This window comes from Zootoca vivipara, chromosome 15, assembly GCF_963506605.1.
Source record: "Zootoca vivipara chromosome 15, rZooViv1.1, whole genome shotgun sequence".
Lineage (NCBI taxonomy): Eukaryota > Metazoa > Chordata > Lepidosauria > Squamata > Lacertidae > Zootoca > Zootoca vivipara.
Window position 1 is genome coordinate 8,951,360 of NC_083290.1, and position 12,925 is coordinate 8,964,284.

At 46.1% G+C, this 12,925-nt stretch overlaps 1 protein-coding gene across 8 annotated transcripts in view; it reads left to right on the forward strand.

Annotated features, from left to right (window-relative positions):
• SGSM2 (small G protein signaling modulator 2) overlaps nt 1-12,925 on the forward strand; it is a 94,409-nt gene that overhangs the window by 65,682 nt on the left and 15,802 nt on the right. For all 8 annotated transcript variants that reach the window (XM_035139270.2, XM_060268338.1, XM_035139273.2 and 5 more), the window contains 4 exons: nt 793-940; nt 3,547-3,611; nt 5,880-6,025; nt 11,616-11,744. In XM_035139270.2, coding sequence (XP_034995161.1) covers nt 793-940; nt 3,547-3,611; nt 5,880-6,025; nt 11,616-11,744 — 488 coding nt within the window. The remainder of the gene's footprint in view (nt 1-792; nt 941-3,546; nt 3,612-5,879; nt 6,026-11,615; nt 11,745-12,925) is intronic.

Sequence of the window (12,925 nt, forward strand, 5' to 3'; positions counted from 1 at the left end):
TGTTCTTATTTCCTAACCCTTTTCCTGCCAAAATCTGAAAGCGCAGCTGCGGGGAGATAACCTCGCCAACCCGCCTCCTGCTTGCATGTTTTCCGTACAGCTGCCTTGTTGGGGCCCAAGCCATTTGCCTTAATGGACATCATGGATGAGCTGACAGCCAGTCGTTTATGAAAAGGCATCATCCGGTTTAAAAAGAGGGAGGGGAAATAAAGGGGTGGTGGTGGTTCACCAGCCTGGCGCCCTCCAGGTGCCACAGACTACAACTCCCATCATCCCCGACTACGAGCCATCTGACTGCAGGTGATGGGAGTTGTAGTCCATCCAACACATCTGGAAGGCTCCATGCTGACTCTCTGTGGCTTACGGAATCAGGGTCGCAATTTTTCCTTTTTCTTTTTGGTATAGCTATATTTGCCCCTAAATCAGGCACCCCCAAACTGCGGCCCTCCAGATGTTTTGGCCTACAACTCCCATGATCCCTAGCTAACAGGACCAGTGGTCAGGGATGATGGGAATTGCAGTCCAAAACATCTGGAGGGTCGAAATCTGGGGATGCCTGCCCTAAATGGAGCAAAACAGAAGCAGAGTGTTGCAACTTGTTGGTGTTGGTCGGGATGGTGGTGTATCGGAGGGGAAGCACACTGCAAATCATGGCAGCCTATTTTTTCTCTTCCCTCTCCGTCCTTATCCAAATCTCAGCCCAAAGGACGCACGATCTGCTCCGAGGCTTCGTATCACGCTGAATATTTCTCCCTCTCCCCCGCCTCCCCTCCATTTCTCTCTTTTGCCTAGATATCGGCGACACATCCGAGATGCAGGGGTTTGGGGCCAGCTTGTTGTGGCAACTGGATCCGTGCAGCCAGGGGTCCAGCTGCCTCTCGTGCTCCACCGGCAGCTCCCCTTATGATGTTCCCAGCTGCTGCACCTGCATTCACGACAGGTGAAATGAACTACCCGGCTGTTGACCTTGCTTTTGGGGGGGGGCTCTCTGTGTTAGTGCAAATATTGAAGGATAGGTGGCGTTTCAGTTTGCATTCTGCTTTGGAAAGTGCAGATTTTACAGGTTGTGCTTTAAGTGCATGCTGAATTTAATCTCTCCTCCATTCCTCATTGCCATAGCTGCCAAGTCTCCCGTTTTCCCCGGGAAATCCCCGTTTTTCCAGCTGTTCCTAGCTGAAAAAATGGATTTTTTTGTTTTTCCCCAGTTTATTCTGGCGTGGCGGCCATTTTGGAACCGGGCGGAGCATGCTCAGAAGCGACTTTTGATGCTGCTTTGCCCAGTTCCAAAATGGCTGCAGTGCGACTTCTGGCGCAGTGGCCATTTTGGAACTGGGCAAAGCAGCATCAAAAGTCACTTCTGAGCATGCTCCGCCCAGTTCCAAAATGGCGGCAGCACTACTTCCGGTCTGCTATTTCCGCCCGGTCCCTTATTTCGCTGACAGCAACTTGGCAGGTATGCTCATTGCCAATATGTGCAGCTTTGCGGCAATCACGATTGTTAATTCACAAAACTCTTGAGAACACAGAAAAGCAAAATTAACGTCACCAGCACTGTCTCTGTGCTTTCTTTTTGACCTCACTGTTTACAACACACCCACATCCACACACCCAAAATGATAAACTCAGGAGCTGCACTGTGCATCTGATGAAGCAGACTGTAATTTACGAAAGCTTATGCCAGGCACCCCCCAAACTCGACCCTCCAGATGTTTTGGGACTACAATTCCCATCATCCCTGACCACTGGTCCTGTTAGCTAGGGATGATGGGAGTGGTAGTCCCAAAACATCTGTAGGGCTGAGTTTGGGGGTGCCAGGCTTATGCCATAATAAGTAGGTTCACCTTTAAGGTTCCACAAGACTCGTAAGTCTGGTGCAGAAAAAAAACAACAGGGTTTCTCCTCTGTAAATTCTTCTAGGTCAGTGTTTGCCATCTGCATTTTTTTCTTTTCTGTTTCTAATAAATAAATATTTTTAAAATGTATATAGAAATCACATGCACCGTGCAAACTCTAAATGATAGTACAAATATTAACAAGAATATCATATAATGCAACATAAACCTTTCGATATTCCTGTGACACCTTAATACAAAACCTTTAACAGTGCAGCTATATATTTTCAAAGAAATGATTAGATATATATTGAATAGCCATCTATTTTCTTTAAATCATCTCTAAAATCTCCGTATCAAACATTTAAATGTTTGCTTATAACATACATTCTGTGTATAAATTCATTTCATTTACAGCAGCCATCTGCAATCTGACCTTTAAGATTTAAAGCCACCTGCAATTTCTATGAACACTTCCATTTTTCATTTCATTTTATTTTCAAAAAAGCATTATTTTCTGGAATCTGCCAATCCAGGAAATTAATTTGAAGGCAAAATTAACCTGAAGGCACCATTCTGTTATTTATTTACTTATGGTGATTGCATCCTGGCCCTTTAGTAAAAATAAAATAAAATTCCAGAGCAGCTTAAAATATCCATTATTGGTACCATCTCTGCACTCAGGATTACAATCTAAAAACACATGGCTGTGAGGGGTTGTTGTGGCTACTCTTGAATAATGACCCTCCACATCTGCTTGTCTTTCAGATGTTTTTATTGGTGCATATTATTTACAGTGCAAAGTGTCCATAAATCATGTCTGCCTCAGCCCGAGTCAGAATCTCGCAATGTTTGCTTTCTGTTTCGCGCCCAACATAACAGCCTGGAAACTCCGAAGTGCCTCCCCCTGCTCCGACGGGGAGCCATTCGCCTCAATTCCGGCGTGGGGGGGAATGGCCTTCCGGCTGACTGTCTGCCGGTCCCTTCTTCCACTGCTCTCTCTCCCCCTCCCCTTGGAGCAAGGGCTCTCTGATGCTGTAGGAGCCTTGGTTCTCCCTTTCTGTTTCCTGGCTCTTGTAATCTGATCCAGTGCTTGACTTACTGCTTGGCGAGGAACTCAACCTGATTTGGGGGGGGGGTTGTTCCCTATAAGCCTTCCCCCTTACAATGACACACAAGTCTATTGAGATGTTGTCAATCCCAGGGGCGGAGGAAGGGGGGTGCGGTGGTTACGGGCCTCCCCGGGTGTCACCACTGAGGGGGGTGACAAAATTCCGGGTGGCACTCACCGCGGGGCCTTCCTGCTGCTTCCCCCCCCCCAGCTGTAGGCTGGCTGAGTGGGAGGAGGCAGGCAGACTCCGGAGGCCCTGCTGTGTGCCCCGCCCCTATGGGTGGCTCGCTTCGCCCTCGCTCTGCCCCTGGGCGCGCCGCCCCAGGCGCCCGAGCGACTTCCTCCTCCACTGGTCAATCCAGTCATCTAGGTGGTTAAAGGGAGCGGGTGACAACGCCGAGCCAGAGTAGCAGACGATGACCAAGGAGACCCCCCCCCCAGTTCAATCCCCATTCAGCCATGTGCTTTTGCTCGCTGGGCTCCAGGCTAAGAGATAGCGACAGGCCCATCTCTTCTCGTCGGGTTGTTGAGAAGTTTCTTCTAAAAATAAAATTTAACATGTGCATTTGTCAGTTTACAGCCTTTGGATATTTCTTTCAACAGGACCCCTCTAAAAATGTTGTGCCAAAGCATGAAGAAACAGATTATTTCCAGAGCCTTCTATGGATGTAAGTACAGCCCATGTTTGCAAGTGAGGGGGGGGGGTGTAAGTCCGCTGTCCCAATTGAGATGTATCATGTTTTGCGTGGAAGTAAGTCTTCAGATGTTTGAAAGAGACTCCTCTTTCTCTCTCAGAGCTCTCTCAGAGCTACAATTCCTAGAGGACCCTGGGGGTGGTGGTTAAACTGCTCTGGGAATTGTAGCTGTGTGAGGGGAACGGGTACCAATGGAAAGTTCTCTCCTGGAGCAATGTGGGGTGATATTCAGGGGTGATATTTAGGGGAGCAGATGGCCCTGTGGTCTAAACCACTGAGCTTCTTGGGCTTGCTGATCAGAAGGTCAGCAGTTCGAATCCCTGCGACGGGGTGAGCTGCCGTTGCTCGGTCCCAGCTCCTGCCAACCTAGCAGTTGGAAAGAACACCAGTGCAAGTAGATAAATAGGTACCGCTGCGGCGGAAAGGTAAACGGCGTTTCTGTGTGCTATGGTTTCCGTCACGGTGTTCTATTGCACCAGAAGTGGTTTAGTCATGCTGGCCGCATGACCCAGAAAGCTGTCTGTGGACAAACTCCGTCTCCCTCGGCCTGAAAGTGAGATCCCATAGTTGCCTCTGACTGGACTTAACTATCCAGGGGTCCTTTACCTTTACCTTTGCCTTTTTAATCAGTGGTACTGCAATGCATAGGGAAGGGCCTTAAAAGCCCTTCCCCTCTTAAATAAACAACAATGGGATATCAGCTCTGCCCAAGGCATAACGGATAACAGCAACAGCCGGGGGAAAGAAAGACATAACATCTTACAAGGGCAGGAAGAAACACCAGGGACAGAATAATTTCCACACGCAGGAAGAACGAGGATTTAGTTTTGAGTTCCTCACTTGTAGATTTAGAAATCATTTAATGTGTCCACACGAATAGAAGTTTATTAATATTGCAGTTGTTGTATGTGGGGTGATGACCGGAATGTAATTGAAATTAATAAGATTTTTGGAACCATCAAACCATCAAATCTAGCATGCGAGGGGGTACACTTTATCTAAATTATATAATTCGGTATTTGAACAATTGGTATTAATAATTGTATTATAAATTGGTATTGTTATAATGAGGCTATTATTGGACTGTAATTGAAAACTAATAAAATTATTATTAAAGGGGGGGGATTAAAAGCCCTTCCCCTGCCCCGTGCACTGTGATTCTTAACCTGGGTGGGGAAGGAGTTACCTGCCAAGTCCGTCCAGAAATTCACAAATCCTTTTCACAGCTGGCAGCCATGATCTTCAAATAATCCCAATAAATCAGATCTTAAAACCTCTGTGATGATTTTCTCCAAGCCTCTACTAAAAGCAGCCTTTTCAGGGGAGGTTTTGCCAGATCACAACCGTATACACACATCTAATGTCATTATTTATGGCTTCCTCCCCCTTTGACTGTTGTTTTAGCCGGCTCTGTCTCCAAAATGGCGGAAGCTGTTTTTGTAACTGCGTCATATCTCAGAAATTTCTTGACAAGTTTCCAGCTGCTAATGAGCTTGCTTCTCTCTTATGTCCATAAATTTAGGGACTCTTTAGCCACATTCCAGGCAAGTCCCAAATTACAAACTTTAGTTATTTATATTTTCAGTTCACACGGTCTATATATTTAAAAAACCATATTGTCTCAATAAATTTCCAACATTCCGATCTCGCTTGCTTTATAAATGCTATATACGGCTCTTCCGGAAGGAGGTTTGTTAAGTAAATAATAAAACACAATAATAGAGTTCTAGCCTCCCACCTTCTGCTCCATCACATACCATTTCTTGCCCTGGTGAAAAACATTCCTCAGTTATCTCAGTGGCTGTGCTTTGCAGAATAAATTCTTGTCTAGAGCATGTACACAACTCATATCCAATTTCTCTCTTAAGTCATGAAGCCCGGTTCTGCTCGTAGAATCAGCATCCAGGAGATCCAGACTCCCCATGGGGGCTTTCCATCCAGTGCCCCCAGCCCCTCCTTCCTTCCAAAGTTGAAGCTGGTGGTGGGCACCTGCGGATGAGACTGCGTCTTCCCGTACCCCCGGGAAGATTTCGGGAGGCTGCGTACACCCATTACAGCCTCGTTAATTACCTCGTGGGGGCCGGAGAGATGTTATTATCAGCCATCTTCTACGGCGCCCGGGCAAAAGTCCTTTTAAAGAACTTTCTAAAAAGCATGTGAAGCACTCATTCAACTTTAAAGTGGCACGTTGTCCAGTTCTCCACTAACCATCTTTTTCTCTCTCCTCCGCCTCGAACCCAGGGCTCGCCTACTGCCGCCACTTGTCGACCGTCCGGACGCACCTGTCTGCTCTGGTAAGCCACACCATCATCCCTCCGGACAAACCCACGAGTGCTGCGGGGGGCCTGACGAAAGAGGTCTGGAGCAAATATCAGAAGGACAAGAAGGTAGGAGGCCACCCTCTGCATTTATCGATTTTATAGAAATGCTCTGCTGCTTGATATAATAAGAAACTCAAGCACGCGTGCATGCACACATATAAGCACACCATATGTAGTGCACATGCGCACGAATAACCGTTCCCTCTTTCCATTCTGTCCCATCTATCTATAAAATCAGGCGCGGGAAAACTTTAACTCTGAGGGCCACTTATTGATTTATTTTGTAAAATTCATACACACTCAATTGTTGCTTTTTAAAAAAAACACCACCTAGAAAACTTCAAAGTGGCTTGTTGTTGTTTAGTCATTTAGTCGTGTCCGACTCTTCGTGACACCATGGACCAGAGCACGCCAGGCACTCCTGTCTTGCACTGCCTCCCGCAGTTTGGTCAGACACATGTTGGTCCAACCATCTCGTCCTCTGTCGCCCCCTTCTCCTTGTGCCCTCAATCTTTCCCAGCATCAGGGTCTTTTCCAGGGAGTCTTCTCTTCTCATGAGGTGGCCAAAGTATTGGAGCCTCAGCTTCAGGATCTGTCCTCCCAGTGAGCACTCAGGGCTGATTTCCTTCAGAATTGATAGGTTTGATCTTCTTGCAGTCCATGGGACTCTCAAGAGTCTCGTCCAGCACCATAATTCAAAAGCATCAATTCTTCAGCGATCAGCCTTTTTTATGGTCCAGCTCTCATTTCCATACATCACTACTGAGAAAACCATAGCTTTAATTATACGGACCTTTGTCGGCAAGGTCTCTGTTTTTTTTTTTAATATATTTTTATTGAGGTTTTTTAACAGGCACAAAAATCCAAGAAGAAAAAAGAAAAGAAAAAAGGTATATAAAAAAAAAACAAGCACAAAAAAAGAAAAAGAAAAAAGGCTTCCCCGTCCCTCCCTACCCGGGTCCATTTCATATCTTATCTTTACAGCTTTCATATTATACAAAATAATATATTTCTCACAATATCTTATTTTTTAACTATTTCTTTAAATTTCCCTTAGCCTCTAGTTTCCCCCTAAAAAGAAATACCCCTTCCTACTTTCGAATTCTAATATACCCCTTCTCTTATTTATCTCACTTCCCACCCCCTCCCCTCCCCTGGTAGCAGTTTCCCTTATTCCCCGACCAGCATCCTTATACTATCCAAATTCAAACCTTTTATCCATCCATTTAATCTATTTATGCACCTTTCTTACCCCACACCCTCTCTTAACCATTCCAGACCACCCTGATCTTCCTTCCTCCCATTCTGTTGTTTTAACATTTCATCCAGTCTCTCACTCTTGTCCTCATTTTCACTGTCCCCTATAGTTTCCAGTCTCTCTTCTGGCTTGCACCCCCTCTCTCTCACTGGGGGGGTACAAACCAGAATTTTCCTTCCTACGACATTTTGGCTGTCCTTTTCTGGGGTCTGGTCCCCCTCTCTCACAGAGCGGACCAAGTCCTCAGGTCTCTCTTGAGCATATTCTTCTGATGTCAGGTGGTTATTCAACGTTTCCTCTCTCACAGGTTGCGTTGATTTCTCAGTCTGTTGCTCCTTATTCTCAATCTGTTGTGTTGATTTTCTTTCTTCTTCCAATTCCAGAACTTCCGTAGGAGGTAACTGTTGTTGGTCTTCCTCTGGGGACTGGAAAATTCTTTTGCCATAACGTATTTCTTCTGACATTTCTCGAATAAAATCCAGAATGTCCTGTAGACAAACTTCCTCTGTTTGCGTCATGGTTATTTTGGCTGGCTGCCTTCTTTGTCGTCTCGTATTACCGTGGGAAATGTCTCTCAATCCACCAGAGGTGGTGCTGTATTACATAGGCTAATTTCTTTGTTTAATCCAAAATTATTCAAAAATCAGCTTCTTTCCAAATCAATTTCGATGTGGTATCTTAAATTCAACAATTAACAGTACTTTCTCTTTATAAGTCCTTATATTTACCGGCTGGTCGTGATTTCAGGCTCCTGCCCCTGGGTTTCAGAGGGGGCTTATTATTTCAATTATAAATTTTGCAGATTGTCCAAAATAATACTTTTCCCTCCCCCTTGGTTCTGCCACCTAAGGGGGGGATTGCAAGTTCAATTTTTTAGAAGGATCCACACCTCTTCGCTTTTAGCGGCTGCGGGGGTGTTCGCTGTAGCATAGCCTTCCCGGTGTGGGGGGGGAACGACCTCCGTTTCTTTTAGGTTCCCCTCCCAGGTCCGAATTCTTTTTCCAATCAATAAATTTCTTACTTACAGTCCAGATCTAGTTTTTGGAGGTATCTGTCGCTCCTCCGTCTCCAGCTCGGAGCTTCTCACCGCCGAGGTAGCAAAGGACCCAAGGCTCCGCCATACGCAACCGGCTCTCGGGGCTCTAAAAAAAGAGCTTTCCGGACCGTGCATCAGGCTGTTTGGAGCACCGCTGGGTTTCCCATGGCCCCAGAACGCACAATCTGGGGGTTCTCCGGGGGGGCGCGGCGCCCACGCAACCCCCCCCTCCTCGGTGGCGATGGGTGCCTCGGGAACCGAAGCAAACCCCGCTGGCGGCAAATGGCGGCAGACCGGAAGTCCGGTGATGTCTCTGTTTTTAAGTGGCTTAGACAGCCTTAAAAGGAAAGCAGATAAATCCACGGAGGCGGAGGAGGGTTCTGATTACGAGTCCCACCCTTGACAGCTGAAATCGAACTTCCATGCGCCATGGCAGTGTACCTTTGAGCACCAGTTGCCGGGGGAGAAGATGCCGATGGCATGAGAGGCCTGTTGCTTTTGTGCCCTGCTCTCGGGCTCTGGCTGGCCACCAAAGCAAAGAGCAGTGGGTGGATTTTGTTGTCCTCTGATCTGGCAGGGCTCCCCTAGTCTTAGCAGGGAGATTCTGGCCCATGGCATCTGTCGCCTGAGTAGAAATGCTCACAGGACTTCCATGATTGCCGCCATGATTTATGGAGTTGGTGCTCGACCCCCACAAGGCTCCTAGTCCTGCAACAGATTCTCTGGAAGCAATTTGCTTAAATAGCCCTGAGCCCATTGAAGATGCACTTGATGATAACAGGCCATTAAGAAACCATTATGAGATGCAATCAAGTTAAGTGTTGATGGGTGTGTCCCCCCCCCTTTTTATTATGTTGCTGGATCAGATTAAGGCCCATCTTCTCTTGTATGTTGTTTTCTATCAGATGCCTCATGATGCTCCCAAGGGAGGCAGGAAAGTGATAGCCCCAGACAGCCAGGAGTGGAAGAGAGCCTCCACCGAAGAGCCTTTTAGCCACTGACCCAGCAGGTCCTCCAGAAATCCTCTAGACTAGAGCAGTGCTTCCCAAAGTTGGGAGCGCAGCTCTTGTTGGACTACAACTCCCATCATCCTTAGCTAGCAGGTCAGGAATGATGGGAATTGTAGTTCAAAAACAGCTGGAGATACAAGTTTGGGAAACACTGCTTTAGAGTAAGGACGAAACTTGACACACTAGGCCTCACAATTCTGTCGGGAGCTGCCCAGACAGAGTGGCTGGGGAAACCCAGCCAGATGGGTGATATCCACACACACCCTTCTGGGGTTTTTTTCTGGGCCCACTGCTCAAATAAAAAAAAAATCACATTTTTTTTTTAGGCCTTCCCATCTCTAAACCATGCCCACCTGCCTCAAAGATCAAGCCAGGTGTGGGGCAGGTGGAGAGGTGGCTGTGATCCCTGCAATGCAGGGGGTGGACTAGATGACTCTGGGTGTCCCTTCCAGCTCTACAGTTCTATGATTCTAAAGTCGAATTCAGCACACACATCGGCTGATTACGCAGGGAGTTTGTTCCTGCTCTGTGCAGGATTTCAAAATTCAGTTTGGGGTCATTGCATTGTTTTTTTCTGCAGCCTTGCTTATTTGAAACACATGTTTATACAGTGTTAGATGCTGGCAATTTTTTGGAAGAAAATATTTGCTGGTATAAATATGATTATGAGGAAAGAGTTTAAAAATGTCCAGAAGATAGCATTAGCTTAAGTTAGATACCTAATATATGAGGCTTGGCAATCGGTCAAGTTAAATGGATTCTCTCTGCCCTTAACATCTGCAAAAAGATTGATACTGTACTGATATGTTGGAAGGAGGAAAATATAGCCTCTTTCGGTCAATTGATGGAAGATATGACAACTTTTAGCAAACATGCGCTGGATTTTGGAGAAAGCTAGAGAGTTCCAGAAAAATGTCTACTTCTGCTTCATTGACTATGCAAAAGCCTTTGACTGTGTCGACCACAGCAAACTATGGCAAGTTCTTAAAGAAATGGGAGTGCCTGATCACCTCATCTGTCTCCTGAGAAATCTCTATGTGGGACAAGAAGCTACAGTTAGAACTGGATATGGAACAACTGATTGGTTCAAAATTGGGAAAGGAGTACGACAAGGTTGTATATTGTCTCCCTGCTTATTTAACTTATATGCAGAATTCATCATGCGAAAGGCTGGACTAGATGAATCCCAAGCCGGAATTAAGATTGCCGGAAGAAATATCAACAACCTCAGATATGCAGATGACACAACCTTGATGGCAGAAAGTGAGGAGGAATTAAAGAACCTTTTAATGAGGGTGAAAGAGGAGAGCGCAAAATATGGTCTGAAGCTCAACATCAAAAAAACCAAGATCATGGCCACTGGTCCCATCACCTCCTGGCAAATAGAAGGGGAAGAAATGGAGGCAGTGAGAGATTTTACTTTCTTGGGCTCCTTGATCACTGCAGATGGTGACAGCAGTCACGAAATTAAAAGACGCCTGCTTCTTGGGAGAAAAGCAATGACAAACCTAGACAGCATCTTAAAAAGCAGAGACATCACCTTGCCGACAAAGGTCCGTATAGTTAAAGCTATGGTTTTCCCAGTAGTGATGTATGGAAGTGAGAGCTGGACCATCAAGAAGGCTGATCGCCGAAGAATTGATGCTTTTGAATTATGGTGCTGGAGGAGACTCTTGAGAGTCCCATGGACTGCAAGAAGATCAAACCTATCCATTCTTAAGGAAATCAGCCCTGAGTGCTCACTGGAAGGACAGATCGTGAAGCTGAGGCTCCAATACTTTGGCCACCTCATGAGAAGAGAAGAATCCTTGGAAAAGACCTTGATGTTGGGAAAGATGGAGGGCACTAGGAGAAGAGGACGACAGAGGACGAGATGGTTGGACAGTGTTCTCGAAGCTACGAACATGAGTTTGACCAAACTGCGGGAGGCAGTGCAAGACAGAAGTGCCTGGCGTGCTATGGTCCATGGGGTCACGAAGAGTCGGACACGACTAAACGACTAAACAACAACAACATGACAACTTTTGCAGCCCATTAAACAAATCGCTTTCAGGCAAAAGATTATGTGTAGGAAAATGTAATGATATTTGGAACGTACGCCATCGTACGGTATTCATTGAAACCATTGCGACCCAGGAATCAATGTATATTTGAGGGAAACAGTAAGTTCATCCATTTACGCATATGTTATATTGTAATTTTAATTATATCTTGCTGTCATACTGTTTTAAAATGTTTTATGTCTTCTTTTTCTTGTTCTTTTTCTACTTTAACTCATTGTAATATTCTTCATAATAATATTAATATTATTAATAATAAAACAAATCCCTCTCTTTCCTTTCTTTGGCTCAGAATTACAAGGAGTTGGAGCTCCTCCGGCGAGTTTACTATGGCGGGGTTCAGCACGACATTCGGAAGGAGGTGTGGCCGTTCTTGCTGGGACACTACAAGTTTGGCATGACCAAGAAAGAGATGGGCCGGGTGGGTACTTCAGGATAAATTTAGATGCTTGATAACTGACCTGGTCTTTTTTTGTGTGTGTGTGGGCGTGGGGGAAGGAGTGTTTCTTGAAGATGCTGTTAAGACAGGGAGGTTCAACGTCAAAGTGTCTCCATTGCGCTCTCAGCTCCACCCTGGGCATTTCGAATGACAAAGTGCTGCAGAAGAACTTTTGGCAGCAATCCTCTGCTGTGTGCAGCAACAGACAAGGCAAATCTCGGTTTCTCTAGGGAGGCTTGGTCCTCGATGCCTCCTCTGGGGCAGGTTCACCAGATAAGGTAGTGTGGTTCCCAAACTTTATTGGTGCCCCATTCCCTTGGTTGCCATAAACACATCCCTATCCTGCTGTTTAGTCGTGTCCGACTCCTCGTGAACCCATGGACCAGAGCATTATTCAGAATGCCATTCTGCACAGCCCACTAAGGAAGATAACGATGCAATAAAACACAAAACGCTGACAATTTATTCAAAATTCATTTGAAACCTATTTAAATTAATTAAATCAACAAAACGGATGACCTCGATCCGGCGATAACAGCTTTTCAGGCAGCCCTGTTTAGGGAAGTTTTTAATGTTTAATAGATTACAGTGGTACCTCGACTTACGAAGGCGATCCATTCCGCGGCGCTCTTCGTAAGTCGAATCCTTTGGTTGTCGAAGTGTCTGTTTTGCGCATGCGTGAAGCACGATTTTGCGCTTCTGCGCAGGCACAGAATGTGCACGCGACGAAAAGACTTCCGGGTTTGCTGACTTCGTAAGTCGAAACCTTCGTAAGTCGAGGCATTCAGGTGTTGAGGTACCACTGTATTGTATTTTAATATTATGTTGTAAGCCGCCCATAGTGGCTGGGGAAACCCAGCCAGATGGGCAGGGTATAAATAATAAATTATTATTATTATTATTCAAAGTCTGAGAGTCATTTACGCCCACCGCCCCCTTACCTCTTAGGCAACCTTTTGAGTAATCCCCCCCCCCCAAGGGATGGGAACCACTGAGGTATAAGGGGTTAAAATCATAGGGTTGGAAGGGACCCCAAGGGTCATCTAGCCCAGCCCCAAGGGGGCCCCACCCTTCTTTCATTTTTTATCCCCCAGTCTTTCAGAGTAGCAGCACCTACGCTTTGGAACTCCCTGCCTATTGACATCAGGCAGGCGACTTGGCTG